Here is a 24,193-nt window from a genome sequence, read left to right as displayed (position 1 = left end):
CAAACAAAAAAACATGTGTTTTCTATTTTTTGGTTTTGTTCCATCATCTTTGAAATGCAAGAGAAAGGCCACAATATAATATTGCAGTTTAGGCGCAATTTAGTATGCCCAAATGTGCCGAATTGGTCAATTGATACATTTTCAAGTACATAACTATCGAGAACATACAAAAATGATATGGTAATACAAAATGTACGTTTACACACTCCCAGGAATGTCATACATGATGGGTCATTAGCTTATACACTAACTTTCACACATCTAGATGGCCGGGCGGGGTGGGTGTGGAGCCAGAGACAGCAGGGGTTCAAACTGTAGAACCCAGTTCCTACATTTGAATATGAAAATGGATTTGATCAAACAAAAACTATGCTACATTTTATCTCTGGGACCCTTAGGATGAGAAATCAGAGCAAGATTACTGAATGTAAGTACATTATTTACCTTCAGAGGTGAATGTATCAAACCAGTTGCCGTGATACATTTTGTTGTTGTTGTGCACTCTCCTCAAACAATAGCATGGTATTTTTTCAAATTGGACAGTGCAGTTAGATTAATAAGAATTTAAGCTTTCTGCCCATATAAGACATGTCTATGTCCTGGAAAGTTTGCTGTTACTTACAACAGTCATGCTAATCACATTAGCGCACGTTAGCTCAACCGTCCCATATACAGAACACCGATCCAGTAGAGCAGGGTTCTTCAATTCCGGTCCTGGAGGGCCGAAACACTTCTGTTTTTTATTTCTACCTGGTAGTTAATTGCACTCACCTGGTGTCCCAGGTCTGAATTAGCCCCTGATTAGAAGGAGAGGATGAAAAACAGAGGTGTTTCGGCCCTCCAGGACCGGAATTGAAGAACCCTGCAGTAGAGGTTAATATCATTATTTTATGTAGCCAACTGCCACAGCAGCAGAGATGGGTAACAACTGTGCATGTGCGCTCTTGGGGGAATCCATGCTATGTAGAAATGTCCTGATATGCCCTAATTCACAGATGAAAAAAAAACATGTCTGAGAAGTGAAGACAGCGTTACACACAGGGTTGGGGATTACAAGTAATCTGTTACATGTAATGGATTACAAAAAAAACGCTAACTGTAATCCGTTACATTACTAGCAAAAATATTGTAATCCGATTACAGATACTTTTGAAAAACTAGATGATTACTTGAGGATTACTTAGAAATTCAGAAAGGATGTTGGCGAAAAAAAATAATATTTGACTGCCCACATAAACTCTGGTGTCCTGGATGATTTTTTCCGTATTCCAAATACGAATTGGAGACGCACCCCTGTTCCAGCTGGGCCAAATGGACAGTTATCTAACGAGTAAGTAGCTACTTTACTTTATTGAAACCTCTATGAGCGGGACCGTTAGTGGGTTTATGTTTTCACATTAGCCCAAAACACTATATGGCCTATGTTTATTTATCACAATCCTATTCTGCAATGTAAAGTGACACAATGTCTATTGTCTCAACTGTCATAAATACATGGAGCACATATGCTAACCTGTAGGGCACTTTCATGGCTACATGATATGGTGCCATGGTAATAACACAATAAAAACACATTGAACGTCAAGAATCAGGCTTGCTTTGTCGCTTTCTCATCTTAAACATGCCTTTGTATTCTGGCACTGCGCCAGATCCAGTCCATGGAAATACAGTAGTAACAGCTGCATCTTTTAGTTTCCTTCAGGTTTCTGTCCCCATCATTTCAGACTGCACATCTCGTTCATATGCATCGTCGCTGAAGTGCTTGCTACACACATGCAGCGATGCAAGGTTGGCTGCAGGAGTATTTACATCATATTAAATGTAAAAAACACAATTTCAAATTTTTCTACATAAGACCGAATCGAGGCGGTGAGTCACATTTACTATTTTGAATTGCAACTAACCATCTTCAGCATCTCTCCGTATCTTCTACCGGAAAACAGCGACATTTGGTGTCAGTGACATTTGGTGTCTTCTTCCCTTGATTTCCTGTATAAAGTGCAACCAGGGACCGAACACCAGCTTGCTCTAACTGCCATCTCTTTTCCATTTTGGTAACTAACTTTACCTGCGATATGCCTAACTTTATCAATTTTCGCACTAGCTCCTTCTCCCACCCCCCAAAATTGAATCTGTGACATCAAGCTCCATATAAGGGCATATCGTGACGTTCCTTCGTAGCAGGGTCTTCCCATGAGGGCGCACATACGCAGTTGTTACTAATCTCCGCTGCTGTGGCAGTCGGCTTAATACAATAATTACAAAAAATAATGGCAAATGTTTTAGGTGGAAAAGTACACATCTGACTTATAACCGATAGTACTTATGCCAAAAATAGCTCATTCGGCCGTACGCTCAATAAAACAAAGCATTTGTCCACACTGGCAACGGAGCAGAGCGTGGCCTGCATCCAGCAACGTCACGAGTAACATGACCCATTTTTTTCAGCAGTTTCAGTACAGCACTACAGGGAGAGAGAGGTGGAGAGGGCAACATCCACTGAACTAGTTTCAATTTATGGAATCACTTGGGAGTTTCTGGATTTTGGGTAAACTTCTCCTTTAAGAAGAGGGAGAAGGACAAAGCAACCAGGATCTGAGGCCATTAGAATTGCAAAATTGCAGTAACTTCCATAAATTCCCAGGTTTTCCAGAAATCCTGGTTGGAGGAGTCCAGATATCCTGGGAATTTTGGGAAAATTACCGGAATTTTGCAACGATACGGGGCCATTGACATTAAAAGATAAAACCTCCTCCAATTACTGTATTCACAACCATAACAGCTTTACCTGCCGGTCTCAGGTTCTTGCCTCCCAGGTTGACTTCCACGGCAGTGCTGACCAGGATTCCGATGGTGCCGTTCTCCGAGGTCACCGGATCATCCATGGCTATGACAAAGGTTAACAGGGTCAAAGTTCATGCAAACAGAAAGCAGTGATTGATCTGTGTTATCGTGACAGGTTATAAACAAGATGAATGAATCACTTATTTTCACGTTATATGAGTGAAATGTCTTTAAATGCCTACAACCTGCTTGCTATCTAAAAACCTGACTTTTATCTCCAAGGTCATATACACTACATTGCCAAAAGTATGTGGACACCTGCTCGTCAAACATCTCATTCCAAAATCATGGGCATTAATATGGAGTTGGTCCCCCCTTTGATGCATTAATATGGAGTTGGTCCCCCCTTTACTGCTATAACAGCCTCCACCTTCCTGGGAAGACTTTCCACTCAGTATGAAAATGTATGCACTCACTAACTGTAAGTCGCTCTGGATAAGAGCGTCTGCTAAATGACTAAAATGTAAAATGTAATGTTGGAACATTGCTGCAGGGACTTGCTTCCATTCAGCCACAAAAGCATTAGTGAGGTCGGAAACTGATGTTGGCTGATTAGGCCTGGCTCGCAGTCGGCATTCCAAAGGTGTTCGATGGGGTTGAGGTCAGGGCTCTGTGCTGTCCAGTCAAGTTCTTCCATACTGATCTCGACAAACCATTTCTGTATGGACCTCAGTTTGTGCACGGGGGCATTGTCATGCTGAAACAGGAAAGGGCCTTCCCCCAAACTGTTGGCACAAAGTTGAAAGCACAGAATCATCTAGAATGCCATTGTATGCTGTAGCGTTAATATTTCCCATCAATGGAACTAAGGGGCCAAACCATGAAAAACAGTCCCAGACCATTATTCCTCCTCCACCAAACTTTACAATTGGCACTATGCATTGGGGCAGATAGCATTCTCCTAGCATCTGCCAAACCCAGATTTTTCCGTCGGACTGCCAGATGGTGAAGCGTGATTAATCACTCCAGAGAACGCATTTCCACTGCTCCAGAGTACCGTTCTGTGAGCTTGTGTGGCCTACCACTTCGCGGCTGAGCCGTTGTTGCTCCTAGACGTTTCCACTCCACAATAACAGCACTTACAGTTGACCGGGGCAGCTCTAGCAGGGCAGAAATTTCACGAACTCACTTGTTGGAAAGGTGGCATCCTATAACGGTGCCACGTTGAAAGTCACTGAGCTCTTCAGTACGGGCCATTCTACTGCCATTGTTTGTCTAGGGATATTGCATGGGTGTGTGCTCGAATGTATAAACCTGTCAGCAACGGGTGTGGCTGAAATAGCCAAATTCACTAATTTGAAGGGGTGTCCACATACGTTTGACCATGTAGCGTATATCAGTGTGTGTTACTCACAGGCTCTGGGTGGAGCTCTGAACATATAGCCCTTGTTGTCCAGGCTGCGCCGGTAGTAGTTAGAGTTGAAGGGCTCAGGGTCCTCATCCCACGACTCAGCAGCCCTGGGAAGCCCAGGACAACTCACATTCAAGCAGTATTGCTTGAGTATTCAAGCAGTATTACTTGATGCTTGAGTATTCAAGCAGTATTGCTTGAGTAATGTGTAAGTATTCAAGCATACTCACATTCAACTACCATAATGCTCACAGACAGGAAAGGCATGCAATTATTAACAAACAAAGTATATTTTATTAGCCAGAGTGATATCTGTAACTCCTCAAACACACACTCACGAGTTGGGGAAGACCCGGGTGACACCTCCGTCTGTGGCTGCAAATAATGCCAGGAAACCATACCTGAAGCAAAAAGTAATTTAATTCACTCAGACGTTACACATATTGTTATTATTCACATGAATTGTTTTTAATATCAATGTTATAGGGCAATTATTTGTTGAGTTCACTCACGTTTGGATATCCTTGTTCTTCCACACTCTAGATGCTAGCTGCCAGATGATTCCAGAATCCAAGATCAGGTTGTGAATGAGGCCTTGATCACCTGTGAACACACACACACACAGTTAATGTACCCGTCAGTCTTTATAAAATATTGTAGGTGAAAAATGTGCTTTGCACACTTCCCAAATATAATGTTTTGTTGGCCTCAAGTGTCCTTCCATGTCATCTACAGCAGTTCAAAGCTTGTGTAGTATGGTGAAGGGCATGACCCTAACCACCCTACAAACTCATTGACATAAAGAAGAGAAACTCACAGTCTTCAGATTCTGGTGTGATCTCCACCATGAGAGACAGGAAGTTCTCCAGGAACTGTGTGTTGTTGTCAGAGATGTGCAGACGCTTGCAGTATTCCCTAAAAGAAGAACGGTTAGACAGAGATGAGATTACACACACGCACAAAACTCTTGCACACACACACACACACACACACACACACACACACACACACACACACACACACACACACACACACACACACACACACACACACACACACACATACACACATACACACACACACACACACACACACACACACACACACACACACACACACACACACACACACACATCACTCACTCATCTCTGTACCTGGGAGCCAGGAACACGTGTCCCCCTGATTCAAAGGAGCTGGGCAGCAAAGATTGCAGATCTGCAACGGAGAGAGAGAGACTGTCATCAACCACCCATGTCATCGGGCTCAGCGTCAGCAAGCCGCTCATAACGCCCTGGACCAGAGCTAAAGGGAGACAGCGGCTCTCTGGGTGGGCAGTAGTACTCACACTGGAGCTGCAGCATCACATCACTCAGGTCTGCCTGGATGTAGTATTCACTGTAGGGTGGCAGTACCAGGCCCAGACTACAAGTGGCAGCATCCCCAAAAGAAAACAGAGGAAATGAATCAAAGTCTGAGGCACAAGAGAAGACACTACTACCATTAACCTACTAGGTATAGAGTCCGTCCACCCACACACTCAAACCTGTCATCTTCAGCAGTTCATATCCTATTACAATGGTTACCATTACTAATCCTCTACCCTTCAACCCACACCTCTATCTCCTGCCTCCTCACCTGTAGTCTGTACCATTGATGGGTGTCCAGGTGTAACTCCGAACTCCCTCATCTATGTATCGCTGCAATGAAGGGGGAAAAGTTACATATTAAAATAGGTTTGCTCCCAGACCATGGCTGTTGGGTTCCTAGGGTTTACAGTCATTAGTGTGAATGAAGTATGTGAAGTAAAGTACAGTACCAGTCAAAAGTTTAGAACACCTACTCATTCCAGGGTTTTTCATTATTTTTACTATTTTATACATTGTAGAATAATAGTGAAGACATCAAAACTATGAAATAACACATATGGAATCATGTAGTAACCAGAAAAGTGTTAAACAAATCAAAATATATGTTATATTTGAGATTCTTCAAAGTAGCCACCCTTTGCCTTGATGACAGCTTTGCACACTCTTGGCATTCTCTCAACCAGCTTCATGAGGTAGTCACTTGGAATGCATTTCAATTAAGAGGTGTGCCTTGTTAAAAGTTAATTTGTGGAATTTCTTTCCTTCTTAATGCGTTTGAGCCAATCAGTTGTGTTGTGACAAGGTAGGGGGGGTATACAGAAGATAGCCCTATTTGGTAAAAGGCCAAGTCCATATTATGGCAAGAACAGCTCAAACAGGTAAAGAGAAATGACAGTCCATCATTACTTTAAAACATGAAGGTCAGTCAATCCGGAACATTTCAAGAATTTTGAAAGTTTCTTCAAGTGCAGTCGCAAAAACCATCAAGCGCTATGATGAAACTGGCTCTCATGAGGACCACCACAGGAAAGGAAGATCCAGAGTTACCTCTGCTGCAGAGGATAAGTTCATTAGAGTTACCAGCCTCAGAAATCGACAATTAACTGCACCTCATTGCAGCCCAAATAAATGCTTCACAGAGTTCAAGTCACAGACACATCTCAGCATCAACTGTTCAGAGGAGACTGCGTGAATCAGTCCTTCATGGTCTAATTGCTGTAAAGAAACCACTACTAAAGGACACCAATAAGAAGAAGGAACTTGCTTGGGCCAAGAAACACGAGCAATGGACATTAGACCGGTGGAAATCTGTCCTTTGGTCTGATGAGTCCAAATTTGAGATCTTTGGTTCCAAACGCCGTGTCTCTGTGAGACGCAGAGTAGGTGAACGGATGATCTCCGCATGTGTGGTTCCCACCGTGAAGCATGGTGGAGGTGTGGGGGTGCTTTGCTGGTGACACTGTCAGGGTTTATTTACAATTCAAGGCACACTTAACCAGCATGGCTACCACAGCATTCTGCAGCGATACGCCATCCCATCTGGTTTGTGCTTAGTGGGACTGTCATTTGTTTTTCAACAGGACAATGACCCAAAACACACCTCCAGGCTGTGTAAGGCATATTTGACCAAGGAGTGATGGAGTGCTGCATCAGATGACCTGGCCTCCACAATCACCCGACCTCAACCCAATTGAGATGGTTTGGGATGAGTTGGACCGCAGAGTGAAGGAAAAGCAGCCAACAAGTGCTCAGCATGTGTGGGAACTCCTTCAAGACTGTTGGAAAAGCATTGCAGGTGAAGCTGGTTGAGAGAATGCTGAGAGTGTGCAAAGCTGTCATCAAGGCAAAGGGTGGCTACTTTGAAGAATCTAAAATGTAACATATATTTTGATTTGTTTAACACTTTTTTGATTACTACATGATTCCATATGTGTTATTTCATAGTTTTGATGTCTTCACTATTATTCTACGATGTAGAAAATAGTAAAAATAAAGAAAAACCGTTGAATGAGTAGGTGTGTCCAAACTTTTGACTGGTACTGTATACCTGATATAGTGTCTAGGTGTAAAGTAAGGAACAATACACACGCACATACACACACACACGCACGCACACTTGCCTCATCAATTGATTTAACAAGCGTCTTAATCTGCATATCACCCGGTCTGCCATCAATCATCTGTTTGCGGATCTGGAATGTAGAGATAGTATGTTACCTATGCGGTTGCATCTCCATGGTCTAGCAGCACAACATTTTAGGTAATGTTCCAAATGGCACCCTATTCCCTATATGGTGCAACACAATAGGGCTCTGGTCAAAAGTAGTGCAATATATAGGGAATAGGGTGCCATTTGGGATACACACTTTGATTGTACTACATTCATGTACTTATCGAATTATTGGTGTATTTAGTGCACAGTATGTCAATATTCCCCCCTTTCACCATATAATTGAGTGGATAAGTACAAGTATTGTAACTGGATGAGTAACTCTTACTACTTCTGTATATAGAATAGGTTAGCTAAATCCTAACATTCTAACTTAGATATGCATTACACATTCTCACACAGATTTCCCATTGGCATAAATGCATGATTTATATGAAAGCTATGCACTGCACTGAGTATACCAAACATTAGGAACACCTTCCTAATATTGAGTTGCACCCCCCCAACCCTTTTGCCTTCAGAACACCCTCAATTCGTCGGGCATGGACTCTACAATGTGTCGAAAGCGTTCGAAAGAGATGCTGGTCTATGTTGACGCCAATGCTTCAAGTTGGCTGGATGTCCTTTGGGTGGTGGACCATTCTTGATACACACGGGAAACTGTTGAGCGTGAAAAACCCAGCAGCGTCTCAAGCCTTAAAAATCCTTATTTAACCTGTCTCCTCCCCTTCATCTACACTGATTGAAGTGGATTTAACAAGTGACACCAATAAGGGATCATAGCTTTCACCTGCATTCACCTGGGCCCAGATTCACAAAACCTTCTTAAGAAGATATTTCTTCTTAACTGCCATTTTCCCCTTAACTATAGACTTATGAAGAAAGTATAGCAAAGTTGCTATTCCTCAAAAAGGTTATTGGAAATGTTCTTGCACTATTTCTTGTTTCTCCTTAAGCAAAAAGTTTGATTCTAGAATATACATTTTTTGTATTTGTTCTTAATTCCAAGATAGCTGAACCCTTGTCTTAAACTCAGGGCAGTGAGAGAATAAGCTCATGAAAGCAATTGAACATGTTTATTCACTCACAAACTTCATCTGAAAGTTTCAGTATTGATTATTTTAAACCCAAGAACATTTTAGAACAGTAATCTCAGTAGGAAATATGCTAACATGATTGCCATTGCTAGCTAGATAGCTAACTAAATCGGTTGCCTAGCAACAAACATCTTAAGAAGATTGGTAAGAAGATATTTGAGAAGTTCTTAAGAAAATCATTTAATCTTAAGATATTGTTGAGGAATCGCACTTACGAACTATCTTATGAACTTCTTATTTTTTTTCTTAAGAAGCTTCTTATGTTTTTGCTTAAGAAGTGTTTTGTGAATCTGGGCCCAGGTGTTCTTAATGTTTTTTATAAACTGGGTGGTTCGAGCCCTGAATGCTGATTGGCTGACCGCCGTGGTATATCAAGTATACCACGGGTATGACAAAACATTTATTTTTACTGTTCTAATTACGTTGGTAACCAGTTTATAATAGCAATAAGGCACCTCAGGGGTTTGTGTTATATGGCCAATATACCACGGCTGGTATATCTGGTATACCACGGGTATGACAAAACATGTATTTTTACTGCTCTAATTACGTTGGTAACCAGTTTATAATAGCAATAAGGCACCTCGGGGGTTTGTGGTATATGGCCAACATACCACGGCTAAGGGCTGTATCCAGGCACTCCACATTGCCTCGTCCCTAAGAGCAGCCCTTAGCCGTGGTATATTTTCCATATACCACACCCCCTCGTGCCTTATTGCTTAAGTATACTCAGTGTATATAGTATATGGCACAGTGCATGCTATTATACTCACTTCCTGTTTGGAGCTATCCTCCACCTCAGCATCCAGGAAGTCAAGTGTTACAGGCTCTGGTAGGTCGAGCAGCTGTTGCGGAAAAGCACCAGTCACATTAGGGATATCACAGCATCCCCATGTTTTACAGTAACACATTCAGTTGAATAAATCTCAGTTGTATTCTATTTTCAGTTGAATACATGCACTGACAATCTTATCTTAGCTAATTGGAATGACATGCAATAAGCAGTACACACTAGGTTCTATATCTAACCTACATCCAACAACATTCACTTTGTATCAAATAAAAATGTACAATCTACAATCTATTTACAATACTCCCTATAAACTGCACAGTGATCTTTCAGTGGGGGAATTTGGTATACATCACTTTTGGGTGAAGGTTTGGATGCAGGAGAAGGTATCCATTTGGGTCGATGGCGTATATGTACCCATTGGCTCCAAGCTGCAAAGGTACGGAGCATAGAATAAATTATTACTTGTGTGCATGCAAGTGTGTGTGAAGTAAGATATGATGCGGTATACTGACGTTGTATCGTGGCGTCAGCTTTTTGATTTCGTCCAGATGCACGTCCACCCCCATGACACCTAATATGAGCTGATTCTGTGGAGAAAACAACCAGTAAACAAAACCTCAAGAAATTGTGATTTATTAAAGAAAGATTGCCATTGGTCAACGTGAACTGTTTTAAATGACTGCACCTGTGAGTTTCCATCCACGGTGAGATTAAAAACAGGCATGGTTCCAGTAAAAACCAGTCCCAGACCCTATAAAGAAACAAGACAAACAGAAGAACAAAATGTTAAGTGTTTTCCCTAATAGTCCTCTCCCACACTACCAACAGAACACATCATAATCCAGGCCTAGGCTTAATTTGTGTCTGGGAAACTGCCCCAATGTGTCTACATTGTGCAATGGCACCTCACTATATGATTACAGGAGATTGTAATGCTTATGGAACTTAGAAATCAGATGTGGATATATTATTATCATCCACCTACAGAGCACTCAATGGTATGTCTCTGTCAGTGGACCGTGTGTATATACTGTAAGGTCAACTGCTCCTTAGAACCAACTTCTCTGGTTTTAAACGGCCTATGTGGCATCGATATGAGTCAGAAACATTCATTATAGTGGCAAAATTGACTACAAAGTATAAATAGGATAATTTTGGTTATAAAGTCAGTCTCGACCAAAATGGAGTTTGATAAGTGACTGTGTCATGACTTGAGGGTTTGGTTTGGATTACAATTATGTCAACAATTCATGACCCCTTTTGCCTATTAACACATGGTGGAACCATATTTTTGGGGTAAAGACTGGGCGAGTTCGCTTTGCATGGCCCGGTGCCCTGGGTGGACGGAGACCTCTCCTTAGGAGGATCAATGGAATGGTCGAAAATGAGCAAACCCCGCCCACCCGGGGCACTCAAAACCAGTGGTGTAAAGTACTTAAGTAAAAATACTTTAAAGTACTACTTAAGCCGTTTTTGTACTTTACTTTACTATTTCTATTTTTGACAACTTTTACTTTTACTGCACTACATTCCAAAATAAACGAATGTACTTTTTACTCCATATATTTTCCCTGACACCCAAAAGTACTTATTACATTTTGAATGCTTAGCAGGACAGGAAAATGGTCCAATTCACGCACTTATCAAGAGAACATCCCTGGTCATCCCTACTGCCTCTGATCTGACGGACTCACTAAACAAAAATGCTTCATTTGTAAATGATGTCTGAGTGTTGGAGTGTGCCCCTGGCTATCCGTATATGAAAAGAACAAGAAAATGGTGCAGTCTGGTTTGCTTAATATAAAGAATGTGAAATGATTTCTACTTTTACTTTTGATACTTAAGTATATTTTAGCAATTACATTTACTTTTGATACTTAAGTATATTTTAAACCAATTACTTTTATACCTTTACTCAAGTAGTATTTTGCTGGGTGACATTCACTTCTACTTGAGTCATTTTCTATCAAGGTATTTTTACTTTTACTCATGTATGACAATTGGGTACTTTTTCCACCACTGCGCAAAACGAACTCGCCAACTGGAACCTCTTTCCCAGACAAGACGTGTGGTTAGTATTTTCCCTTGCTTGGGAAATAGCCACTCTAGAGAAAATGGGCTTCCAGAAAGTTATTCAACAATCTTGGGCAGATGGCCAGGATATGGATTACATCTGACTAGTTTCTACTTGGGCTGTCAACCGTCAAACAGCTACATGTCATTATTTGATAGGCTATGCCACTATGATACTAGGCTATGATACTGTGATGTAACTAGCTAAATACATAGCCTCTCACTAATGTGTAATGTGAGAGGAAGATTTGCATAGCTAATGTTGCACCTGAAGAAAGGTTTTATCCCTACCAGCTAACATTAGCTAGCTAGCTCATAATTAGGCAAACCTGACAGCATGTTTGATGCATGTTGCCAGCTTGCATTCAATAATGTTTCAACTCGAACTGGCTAGCTACTTTTCTTGTTTGTTGTGATTGACTGGCAAAGACAAACCCATGAAACACCCACCTCAAACCACACCCCCAAGACAACTCTCGTTTGTTAATGAGATTGATGAAAAATGTGGCCAAAGCATGAAGTGCAGTCACCCTTTAAGTCCAATGTAGATGAATTAGCATGAGTGCCAGTCTGTTTGTGCTATCATGCCAACTCCTTGTCACTCATTGTCATACCAAACAGTGACTGACTGAAATGAAGTTGGCATGATAGTACAAACAGACTGGCATTCAGGCTATAGATTAGATATACAGCACCAGTCAAAAGTTTGGACACACCTACTCATTCAATGGTTTTTCTTTCTTTCTTTTTTACTATTTTCGACATTGTAGAATAATAGTGAAGACATCACAACTATGAAATAACACATATGGAATCATGTAGTAACCAAAAAAGTGTTAAACAAATCAAAATATATTTTATATTTGAGATTCTTCAAATAGCCACCCTTTTCCTTGATGACAGCTTTGCACACTCTTGGCATTCTTTCAACCAGCTTCATGAGGTAGTCACCTGGAATGCATTTCAATGAACAGGTGTGCCTTCTTAAAAGTTAATTTGTGGAATTTATTTCCTTCTTAATGCATTTGATCCAATCAGTTGTGTTGTGACAAGGTAGGGGGGTATACAGAAGATAGCCCTATTTGGTAAAAGATCAAGTCCATATTATGGCAAGAACAGCTCAAATAAGCAAAGAGAAACAACAGTCCATCATTACTTTAAGACATGAAGGTCAGTCAATACGGAACATTTGAAGAACTTTGAAAGTTTCTTCAAGCGCAGTCGCAAAAACCATCAAGCGCTATGATGAAACTGGCTCTAATGAGGACCACCACAGGAATGGAAGACCCAGAGTTACCTCTGCTGCAGAGAATAAGTTCATTAGAGTTACCAGCCTCAGAAATTGCAGCCCAAATAAATTATTCACAGAGTTCAAGTAACAGACACATCTTAACATCAACTATTCAAAGGGGACTGTGTGAATCAGGCCATCACAGTCGAATTGCTGCAAAGAAACCACTCCTAAAGGACACCAATAAGAAGAAGAGACCTGCTTGGGCCAAGAAACATGAGCAATGGACATTAGACCGGTGGAAATTTGTCCTTTGGTCTGGAGTCCAAATTGGAGATTTTAGGTTCCAACCGCCGTGTCTTTGTTAGACGCGGTGTGGGTGAACGGATGATTTCCGTGTGTGTATTTCTCACCGTAAAGCATGGAGGAGGAGGTGTTATGGTGTGGGGGTGCTTTGCTGGTGACACTGTCTGTGATTTATTTAGAATTCAAGGCACACTTAACCAGCATGGCTACCACAGCATTCTACAGCGATACGCCATCCCATCTGGTTTGGGCTTAGTGGGACTATCATTTGTTTTTCAACAGGACAATGACCCAACACACCTCCAGGCTGTGTAAGGGATATTTGACCAAGAAGGAGAGTGATGGAGTGCTGCATCAGATGACCTGGCCTCCATAATCCCCTGACCTCAACCCAATTGAGATAGTTTGGGATGAGTCGGACCGCAGAGTGAAGGAAAAGTAGCCAACAAGTGCTCAGCATATGTGGGAACTCCTTCAAGACTGTTGGAAAAGCATTCCAGGTGAAGCTGGTTGAGACAATGCCAAGAGTGGGCAAAGCTGTCATAAAGGCAAAGGGTGGCTATTTTAAGAATCTCAAATATAAAATATATTTTGTTTTGTTTAACACTATTTTGTTTACTACATGTTTCCATATGTGTTATTTCATAGTTTTGATGTCTTCACTATTATTCTACAATGTAAAAAATAGTAAAAATAAAGAAAAACCCTTGAATGTGTAGGTGTGTCCAAACTTTTGACTGGTAGTGTAGCTGAATGTTCTGAGCCAGGTGACCTCACCAAGGCATCCTGATAGACGTTGGTCCACTGAACCTGCTTGGCACGGCTGCCTGCCAGGACCATGGGGCGGCCCAGCACATCCAGGTACTCCTGGTAACAACACACAGGAATAGCAAACAGTCCCAAATGGCACTGTATTCCCTTTATAGTGCAATACCTTTGACCAGGGCACATAGGGCTCTGGTTAAAAGTAGTGCACTATGTAGAGAATAGGGTGCCATTTGGGACGCACACACACTGATGTTACACAGGAAACGGAAAGGTATTTCAAATGACTACGTGCTATTGCTGATGGAAAGATGCTCAGTAAAATTTGTCCAACTTTATATATTTTCCTGTCAGGCTGTAAGTGGAAACACTTCACAGTAATAACCTCAGGGTAATAATATATACGCTACATTAGAGTCAGTTTCCAATAAACAACAACAATTCTAGGAAGTAGGAAGCAGTGCCAGGAGGAGAACTGGCTGACCCAGGATCAGCTGTGTAAGAGGCACTAGACAAACCCACCTGGGTGTTAATCCGTATGGCACAGATGGAGCGGATCTCAAAATAGAAACCTAGAGGGAGAGGAGAGAGAGAGAGAGAGAGAGAGAGAGAGAGAGAGAGAGAGAGAGAGAGAGAGAGGGGGGTAACAAGAGAGATAGGTGAGAAACAGAGCTCACAATTATGGCACAGATGAGGGAGAGTGAAGATGGAGGTTGTGTATCAAGCGCTTATAACCTAGGCTAGGGGTTATAAACTGAAAGACTACAGTAACTTCTCTTAAGCAGACAAGTGTCATGTTTATTAGGGCACAAGGAAATGAAAACTGCCATTTTGTTACAACCCCCCTACTGCATCTATTTTTGGACAAGTTAAGAGGGATCTTCACTGATGCGTGTTAGACAAAATAGCCCCTGCACTGATCCCACTCACCTTTATTGGCACACGCAATCCACTGCAAGGGTGTGACATCATAGTTGTGCTGCCCCACAGAGAATGTAAAGACCCGCACCTTAGGAGAAAGAGAATTCAAATAACCCATTCATCTTTATTCAGGATCATTAACACGGAGATACACAGCCAAGTGTGATATCCATTGTGGTATCCTTTGACCAGAAATTCCAGTTGGAAGATTCCTGTAATCAGGAAATAAGTAGGAGGAATTTTTTCAACCCTAGTGGCGCATTTATGGATTCCAAGAATGAAGTCATCAATGAATAAGGAAGAATGAAGTTACCAATGAAATAGTGATTGAAATGTCAGCTTATGTGTTTTGTGTGTGTGTTTAGTTTCTGAGAAACGCACCGTCTTGTTGGGCCAGTTGTACTGCTCAAAGATGTCCTGAGCTCGATCCTCTCCTCCATCCGTGAACAGCATGATTATTTTATTGCAGTGAGCTCGCGGGACATTCGTCTTCTAAAAACACAAAGAGAAAGAGAAACAGAAAGACAGTGTGTGCTAACATTAATACAAAACACAGCAAGTGAATGATTAATACAGAAAGTTAGTATGTGATGAATAAAGCAGGCAAGAGGGGACACTGTCTATGTCCCAAATGGCACCCTATTTCCAATAGGGCTCTGGTCAAAAGTAGTGCACTGTATAGGGAATAAGATGAGCTGTTCCCCTGATATGGCTTTCACTATGCTGCCCTTCAAGGCAAAGGGCAGTAACTATGCAAACAGTGAAACTGAGAAAAATGCTTTCAAGTTTTTTTGCTTTCCAGCCAAATACAGTATGTTGTAGGAAGATAAGTGATAATGCACTGATGTATTATCTTATTATGAAGTAATGTTTTATGCATATCAATCATGCCCACTGATTTGACTTATGACCCCTAAAATGCAGATGCTGCACTCTGCCTTTGTATGACCTTAAACAACTATACTGAACAAAAATATGAACGCAACATGCAACAATTTCAACGATTTTACCGAGTTACAGTTCATATAAGGAAATCAGTCAATTGAAATAAATGTATTAGGCCCTAATCTATGGAATTCACATGACTGGGAAGAGGCACAGGCATGGGTGGGCCTGGGAGGGAGGGCCCACGGGAGGGCCCACCCGGGAGGGCCCACGGGAGGGCCCACCCGGGAGGGCCCACCCACCCACCGGGGAGCCAGGCTGAGCCAATCATAATGAGTTTTTCCCCACAAAAGGGCTTTATTACAGACAGAAATACTCCACAGTTTCATCAGTTGTCTGGGTGGCTGGTCTCAGACGATCCTGCAGGTGAAGAAGCCGGATGTGGAAGTCCTGGGCTGGCGTGGTACACGTGGTCTGCGGTAGTGAGGCCGGTTGGACATACTGACAAATTATCTAAAACGATGTTGGAGGCGGCTTATGGTAGAGAAATGAACTTTAAATTCTATGGCAACAGCCTTGGTGGACATTCCTGCAGTCAGCATTCCAATTGCATGCTCCCTCAAAACTTGAGACGTCTGTGGCATTGGGTTTTGTGACAAAACTGCACATTTTAGAGTGGCCTTTTATTGTCCCCAGAACAAGGTGCACTTGTGTAATGATCATGCTGTTTAATCAGCTTCTTGATATGCCACACCTGTCAGGTGGATGGATTATTTTGGCAAAGGAGAAATGCTCACTAACAGGGATGTAAACAAATTTGTGCAACACATTTGGGAGAAATAAGCTTTTTGTGCATATGGAACATTTCTGGGATATTTTATTTCAGCTCATGAAACATGGGACCAAAACTTTACATGTTGCGGTTATATTTATGTTCAGTATATATGAGTAATGCAAAGGCAAAGCACAGTATCTACAATCTAAATGCGTTTATCCAACTTGTTGTTTTTCTGTTTGATGGAAACAGTTTGAGAGTTCTAACTACACTCCAACTTTATTTAATGGTGTTATGTACACTACCGTTCAAAAGTTTGGGGTCACTTAGACATTTCCTTGTTCTCCATGAAAACATACATGAAATGAGTTTGAATAGGAAATATAGCAAAATGAATAGGAAATGTAGTCATTGACGAGGTTAGAAATAATTATTTTTAATATAAATAATAATTGTGTCCATTAAACTTTGCTTTCGTCAAAGAATCCTCCATTTGCAGCAATTACAGCCTTGCAGACCTTTGGCATTCTAGTTGTCAATTTTTTGAGGTAATCTGAAGATATTTCACCCCATGCTTCCTGAAGCACCTCCCACAAGTTGGATTGGCTTGATGGGCACTTCTTACGTACCACATGGTCAAGCTGCTCCCACAACAGCTCAATAGGGTTGAGATCCGGTGACTGTGCTAGCCACTCCATTATAGACAGAATACCAGCTGACTGCTTCTTCCCTAAATAGTTATTGCATAGTTTGGAGCTGTGCTTTGGGTCATTGTCCTGTTGTAGGAGGAAATTGGCTCCAATCAAGCGCCGTCCACAGGGTATGGCATGGCATTGCAAAATGGAGTGTTGCCTTCCTTCTTCAAGATCCCTTTTACCCTGTACAAATCTCCCACTTTACCACCACCAAAGCACCCCCAGACCATCACATTGCCTCCACCATGCTTGACAGATGGCATCAAGCACTCCTCCAGCATCTTTTCATTTGGTCTGAGTCTCACAAATGTTCTTCTTTGTGATCCGAACACCTCAAACTTCGATTCGTCTGTCCATAACACTTTCCCAATCTTCCTTTTTCCAGTGTCTGTGTTCTTTTGCCCTTCTTAATCTTTTGTTTTTATTGGCCAGTCTGAGATATGGCTTTTGCATTGCAACTCTGCCTAGAAGGTCAACATTCCAGAGTCGCCTCTTCACTGTTGACGTTGAGACTGGTGTTATGCGGGTACTATTTAATGAAGCTGCCAGTTGAGGACCTGTGAGGCGTCTGTTTCTCAAACTAGACACTCTAATGTATTTGTCCTCTTGCTCAGTTGTGCACCGGGGCCTCCCACTCCTCTTTCTATTCTGGTTAGAGCCAGTTTGCGCTGTTCTGTGAAGGGAGTAGTACACAGCGTTGTACGAGATCTTCAGTTTCTTGGCAATTTCTCGCATGGAATAGCCTTCATTTCTCAGAACAAGAATAGACTGACGAGTTTCAGAAGATAGTTATTTGTTTCTGGCCATTTTGAGCCTGTAATCGAACCACAATTGCTGATGCTCCAGATACTCAACTAGTCTCAAGAAGGCCAGTTTTCAGTTTCAGCTGTGCTAACATAATTGCAAAAGGGTTTTCTAATGTTCAATTAGCCTTTTAAAATGATAAACTTGGATTAGCAAACACAGGACTGATGGTTGCTGATAATGGGCCTCTGTACGCCTATAATATAATAATAATATGATATGCCATTTAGCAGACGCTTTTATCCAAAGCGACATACAGTCATGCATGCATACATTTTTGTGTATGGGTGGTCCCGGGGATCGAACCCACTACCTTGGCGTTACAAGCGCCGTGCTCTACCAGCTGAGCTACAGAGGACCATTAAAAATCAGCCGTTTCCAGCTACAATAGCCATTTACAACATTAACAATGTCTACACTGTATTCCTGATCAATTTGATGTTATTTTAATGGACAAAAAAAGTGACCCCAAACTTTTGAACGGTGGTGTAGTTATTTTTTTATGTTTTGAATGTTTTATTGTAGTAACCTTCAAGCATTTTTTCGCCATAAGGTAAGAACTATTTCATCATGGAAATGTTTATACTTAAGAAATATATTACTTTGTATAACTATAATTTGAACACTGTCATTTGCTTTATGTTAGCTTGGTTTTACATATTTTGTTTGCTATCTCTCTTACCATTGTAGGCTAGGCCCTAATTTATGTGCTCTCTATCACCTCTGGGTCCGCATGGCAAACACAAGGAAAGCACAAAGTACAATGCCCAAGGACTAGTCAGACATTCCCCCCTCTGAGGGGACAAAATGTTATACTCTCTGTTACAGAATACAGAGGACTGACTATTGAATGTGTGATAGAATAATACTATAGTATCCATGTTTGGTATCTATCTGAAACTTGTTCACTGAGGATAACTCTGATGCTCTCTATATGGATGTATGGTCTCTGTAGTAACTTGTATCTATACATGGTGAACTCTAAATTATTCTATGCAAAGGGAAATTATGGTTGTCTCTGGAATTCTGTCATATTTACATTGGTCTCATCCCCCACACAAGCCTTTAGATGCTGTCACACCCTGTGCAGATTGGGCCTGGTGGTCAGGTTACGGTAAAGTTGGTATCGTTTGATTGGTCAATGGTGGTTGGTTTTGGGTTGAAAGAGTTACACCTGCAGATGTTATAAATGGAATTAAATGCCTTTGTTCTCTCTTATCCTGTTTCCAGTCCATGGAGGAAGGTTGTATGGTCAATTCTCATTTCCTAGGCTTCTAGGCCTCTGGCCTAGTAAGCATCTCTTTGTTCATGCTTTGTCTCATAAGTTACCCTTAGGATCTATATGCCTAGAATTATGTTTAGTTAATGTCAGTATTACTCTTTGTTGTTCTCTTGCTCAGTGTTAAGTAAACCTTTACATTGTTGATTCCTGCGTCTGCGTCCTGCCTCTTCGTATCCCCAGTACTCGTCACAGAGTGTACAAAACATTACGACAAAGTCTGATTTCGGTCTTAACTCAACTTTGACCAAATGTATAGTTACTGCTGTTTGCAATCGTACGGCATTATACTCTCTTATCTTTCTTATCTCCAGGTGCGTTAACAAGCGTACGTGATTTAGAGGAAGGCAAGGTTGATACTGTAACTGTAAAGTATATTTAAGCAATAAAGCCCAAGTGGAAGTGGTATATGGGCCATATACCACAAACCCCTGAGGTGCCTTATTACTATCATAAACTGGTTACCAATATAAATAAAACATTAAACAAGTATTTTTGCGTCATACAATGCTGTTTCAGCCAATCAGCATCCAGGACCCGGTTTATAATACTGTATTAGTCTGGCATAACAACAACAAGGGAGGTGGCTAAAGCAGAAGTGGATCTGGCAACCAAGCCATTGATACCACCAAGCCACAACCACAAGTACACCCAATTCCATACCCAACATGGTCTACTCCTTGAGAGCCATTCTTAAATGTTTTGCTGGTTGGCCTGTTATCTCTAATGAAATGTCATTAATGTGCTTGCTCAAAGCACAAAATAGCAAGCACACACATTTTCTTTGGGAAATGTCCTTGTCTAGTTCATAGTAGGAGCCCTAAAGAATTGGGCATCACTTGTACAGAATGCGGTCGTTCAGAGTGTTGAGCTTTAAGTCATTTACGTTTAGTAGCTGATTGAAGGCAAAGTGGAAACCAGACTTGTAGTCTGTGGTGCCTTTAGCTTGCATGATCTGCACAGCCTCTTTGAAGATCTTCTTGTTGCGAACGTTGGCCTGGACCAGGTGTTTGAAGCAAGGGACCACTGCCTCTGCCTTTTCATTAAACTGAAACAGGACAGGAGAGAGAAGGACAGAGCAGAAGTGGGATTGAGGAACAACTATGAGAGAGCAGGCTAGATAGACCGCAAGAGATAAAGACAGTGAGTGAAAGAGGAAATGGGTTATTAACAAATGTATAACCGTTCATATGAGTAATTATTGTGTTGTTTAAGGTTGTGAAACATGTTTTATGTTGATGTCTATGTATCGAAAAATAGTATGAAATAGAACTCTACAAAAAAAAACAAATGCATAACCAATGAAATGTCAATCCCAGGTGTAACTACAGTAACTACCACACTATCAGACACACTCACCCTGGCCACGTTGACATAGTCGTCATCAGACAGAGTGTCCAGCATCTCCATCACTGATGCCTTGATCAGCTTCAAAGTGAGGCCGCTCACACTGCCACTCCTGAGGGGGGACAGGGGAAAGGTATCATGACACACACGCATACGCAAAAACACACACATGCACTCGTGCACGCATGCACACTAATTGCATGATGTAATAAGCTCCCCATGTAGATGCTTATCATGTGACATTGGTTGTCACTGTCATGCTCTTGACCCTGTGATAATGTGGCTGGCCAGTTGGCCGCACACACTCGCTCTCTCTATCTCTCTCACACACACACACACACACACACACACACACACAAACTGCACTCTCTTATAGTGTAACCAGTCATTTTGGAACTAAGTTATTGGAACTTAAATTAGAGAACTCACACATCAACAAGTATGATCATGTCTTTGGGAGATGAGGCCCCTTGGATGTACCTTATGAAAAAGAAAGAGAAGATCCCCAAATGCTCATCATAAGAATCCTCAAAATGAACTCTTCAACCATCATCAAAATCAATTATTAAAAGAGAACAGAATAGGTAACACATACCAAGGCCTTCTCCTCACATCATACAGGTCGATCTTATCAGGGGCCCTCCAAGGTGTGGCTACAGATAAGGTAATAAAAACATACAGAATTTTTACTTTCAGTTTTTATTTGCCCCTACCAGTCTACCACCAGACGATGATATTTGATACATATAAGACAATGGAACTAATATTGTATTTACATTTCATAGGTTTTGTGGTATTACCTTCCTTTGAGTTATTGTAACCTTTAAGTAAGCGCTCTGGATAAGAGCGCCTGCTAAATGACTAAAATGTCAATGTAAATGTAGATGCTTAAAGGACCAGTGCAGTCAAAAACCTGACTTTCCTGTGTTTTATATATATTTCCACACTATGAGGTTGGAATAATACTGTGAAATTGTGAAAATGATGAGAATGCCCTTCTAGTGTAAGAGCTGTTTGAAAATACATTTCAGCCTGTTTTGGTGGGATGGAGTTTTGGCCTGCTTGGTGACATCTCAAGGCGGTAAAATAGTTTATAGACCAATAAGAATGAGAGTTCCAAACCTCTCTGCCAATAACAGCTAGTTTTCACCTCCCGACTCCACTACCAGACAGTCCTAAAAAAAGTATTGCTTGAGAAATTGCTCTTTCCCAAAAAGCTATTTTAGTTTATTTTTGACAATTTTAATTGAAAACAATCACAGTCAGGTACTTAATTGTTGCCCAGAAATAATAGGATATTGAGATAAATCACAGGTTTATAGCTAGAGACTCAGTGTGTGCATCCCAAATGGTACCCTATTCCCTATATACTGTAGTGCACTACTAGGGGCCCTGATAAAAAATGTTGCACTATCAAGGGAATAGGGTGCCATTTGGGACGCAGACAGTTTAGTTTCACAACCCAGCATATTTACAACCATTCATATAACCATATAACCATTCATATTCAAGTAAACTTGTATTGCTTTACAGTATATTGCATTGTCGTGAAGGAAAAGACCAAAGAGATCCTATAATTCTAATAAGGGCATCCTTTATTCCTGTAATAACAACATCATGTATTCCTGTAAAAAGGGCATCCTGTATTCCTGTAATAAGGACATCCTGTATTCCTGTAATAAGAGCCTAATTTATTCCTGTAATAAGGACATAATGTATTCTTGTAATAAGAGCATCATGTATTCCTGTAAAAAGGGCATCCTGTATTCCTGTAATAAGGGCATCCTGTATTCCTGTAATAAGGACATCATGTATTCCTGTAATAACGGCATCCTATATTCCTGTAATAAGGGCATCCTGTATTCCTTTAATAAGAACATCATGTATTCCTGTAATAAGGGCATCATGTATTCCTGTAATAAGGACATCCTGTATGTCCTGTAATAAGATCATCCTGTATTCCTGTAATAAGGACATCCTGTATTCCTGTAATAAGAGCCTAATTTATTCCTGTAATAAGGACATAATGTATTCTTGTAATAAGAGCATCATGTATTCCTGTAAAAAGGACATAATGTATTCCTGTAATAAATGCATCCTGTATTCCTGTAATAAGGACATAATGTATTCCTGTAATAAGAGCATAATGTATTCCTGTAATAAGGGCATCCTGTATTCCTGTAATAAGGACATCCTGTATTCCTGTAATAAGGACATAATGTATTCCTGTAAAAAGGACATAATGTATTCCTGTAATAAATGCATAATGTATTCCTGTAATAAGGATATAATGTATTCCTGTAATAAGAGCATAATGTATTCCTGTAATAAGGGTATCCTATATTCCTATAATAAGGGCATAATGTATTCCTGTAATAAGGACATAATGTATTACTGTAATAAGGGCATCCTGTATTCCTATAATAAGGGCATAATGTATTACTGTAATAAGGGCATCCTGTATTCCTGTAATAAGGGCATCCTGTATTCCTGTAATAAGGGCATCCTGTATTCCTGTAATAAGGACATCATGTATGTCCTGTAATAAGGACATCCTGTATTCCTGTAATAAGGACATCATGTACCTGGGTAGTAGCGGGTGACCCCAGTGGCGCTACCAAACGCCTGCCACAGGAGGGAAGGATCCTCTTGACTGTTCTCCATAAACACCTTCTCCAGCGCCTGGGTCCAGTTCAGCTCATTTAGAATCACTGGGGCTGAAGGGGAAGACCATGTAGAAGACATATTGGTCTCACTTACAGTGCCTATAGAAAGTCTACACCCCCTTTAACTTTTTTCACATTTTGTTGCGTTACTAAGTAGGATTAAAATGGATTTAATTGCCATTTTTTGTCAATGATCTACACAAAATATTCTGTAATGTCAAATTGGAAGACAAATTATATATATATTTTTTAAAGATGAATGAAAAATCAAACACTAATATACCTCAATTAGATAAGCACTCACCTCCTGAGTCAGTACATGTTAGAAAAACCTTCGCAAGCGATTACAGTTGTGAGTCTTCTTGGGTAAGTCTCATAAGAGCTTTGCACACCTGTATTGTGCAATATTTGCCAATTATTCTGTAGGAGACTATTTGACTTCAGCCCGTTTTAGTTGCATAATGAGTCCGTTTGTGATTGCATAATCCACTTATTAGTAGTAATAACTTGTTATTGGTTAGGATGTTGGAGCTGGAGAGTGTTATTGCAGTGACAAAGGGAAGTCCAGAAAGTCTCTGTATGTCCAGATAGACTAATAATAATAATAATAATAATAATAATAATATGCCATTTAGCAGACGCTTTTATCCAAAGCGACTTACAGTCATGTGTGCATACATGTTTTTTTGTGTATGGGTGGTCCCGGGGATCGAACCCACTACCTTGGCGTTACAAGCGCCGTCCTCTACCAGCTGAGCTACAGAGGACACCTGCTCGTCGAACATCTCATTCCAAGATCATGGCCATTAATATGGAGTTGGTCC

At 41.0% G+C, this 24,193-nt stretch overlaps 1 protein-coding gene across 2 annotated transcripts in view; it reads right to left on the bottom strand.

Annotated features, from left to right (window-relative positions):
• The window catches only part of LOC121575495 (voltage-dependent calcium channel subunit alpha-2/delta-2-like), a 105,702-nt gene that overhangs the window by 9,963 nt on the left and 71,546 nt on the right, over positions 1-24,193 (bottom strand). For both annotated transcript variants that reach the window (XM_045222994.1, XM_045222995.1), the window contains exons 7-28: positions 23,289-23,420; positions 21,299-21,356; positions 21,133-21,183; positions 20,716-20,815; positions 20,243-20,404; positions 15,300-15,410; positions 14,928-15,006; positions 14,520-14,569; positions 14,010-14,099; positions 10,308-10,373; positions 10,135-10,209; positions 9,976-10,050; positions 9,603-9,674; positions 7,683-7,754; positions 5,831-5,892; positions 5,541-5,617; positions 5,350-5,410; positions 5,013-5,110; positions 4,708-4,798; positions 4,534-4,596; positions 4,199-4,302; positions 2,789-2,887 (exon numbers count right to left, since the gene is read on the bottom strand). In XM_045222994.1, the coding sequence (XP_045078929.1) occupies positions 2,789-2,887; positions 4,199-4,302; positions 4,534-4,596; positions 4,708-4,798; positions 5,013-5,110; positions 5,350-5,410; positions 5,541-5,617; positions 5,831-5,892; positions 7,683-7,754; positions 9,603-9,674; positions 9,976-10,050; positions 10,135-10,209; positions 10,308-10,373; positions 14,010-14,099; positions 14,520-14,569; positions 14,928-15,006; positions 15,300-15,410; positions 20,243-20,404; positions 20,716-20,815; positions 21,133-21,183; positions 21,299-21,356; positions 23,289-23,420 (1,848 nt within the window). The remainder of the gene's footprint in view (positions 1-2,788; positions 2,888-4,198; positions 4,303-4,533; positions 4,597-4,707; positions 4,799-5,012; positions 5,111-5,349; positions 5,411-5,540; positions 5,618-5,830; positions 5,893-7,682; positions 7,755-9,602; positions 9,675-9,975; positions 10,051-10,134; positions 10,210-10,307; positions 10,374-14,009; positions 14,100-14,519; positions 14,570-14,927; positions 15,007-15,299; positions 15,411-20,242; positions 20,405-20,715; positions 20,816-21,132; positions 21,184-21,298; positions 21,357-23,288; positions 23,421-24,193) is intronic.

The sequence above is a fragment of the Coregonus clupeaformis genome, chromosome 10 (genome assembly GCF_020615455.1).
Source record: "Coregonus clupeaformis isolate EN_2021a chromosome 10, ASM2061545v1, whole genome shotgun sequence".
Taxonomy (NCBI): domain Eukaryota; kingdom Metazoa; phylum Chordata; class Actinopteri; order Salmoniformes; family Salmonidae; genus Coregonus; species Coregonus clupeaformis.
Note: the sequence above shows the minus strand (reverse complement) of the source record. Positions and strands in the feature narration are given on the sequence as shown.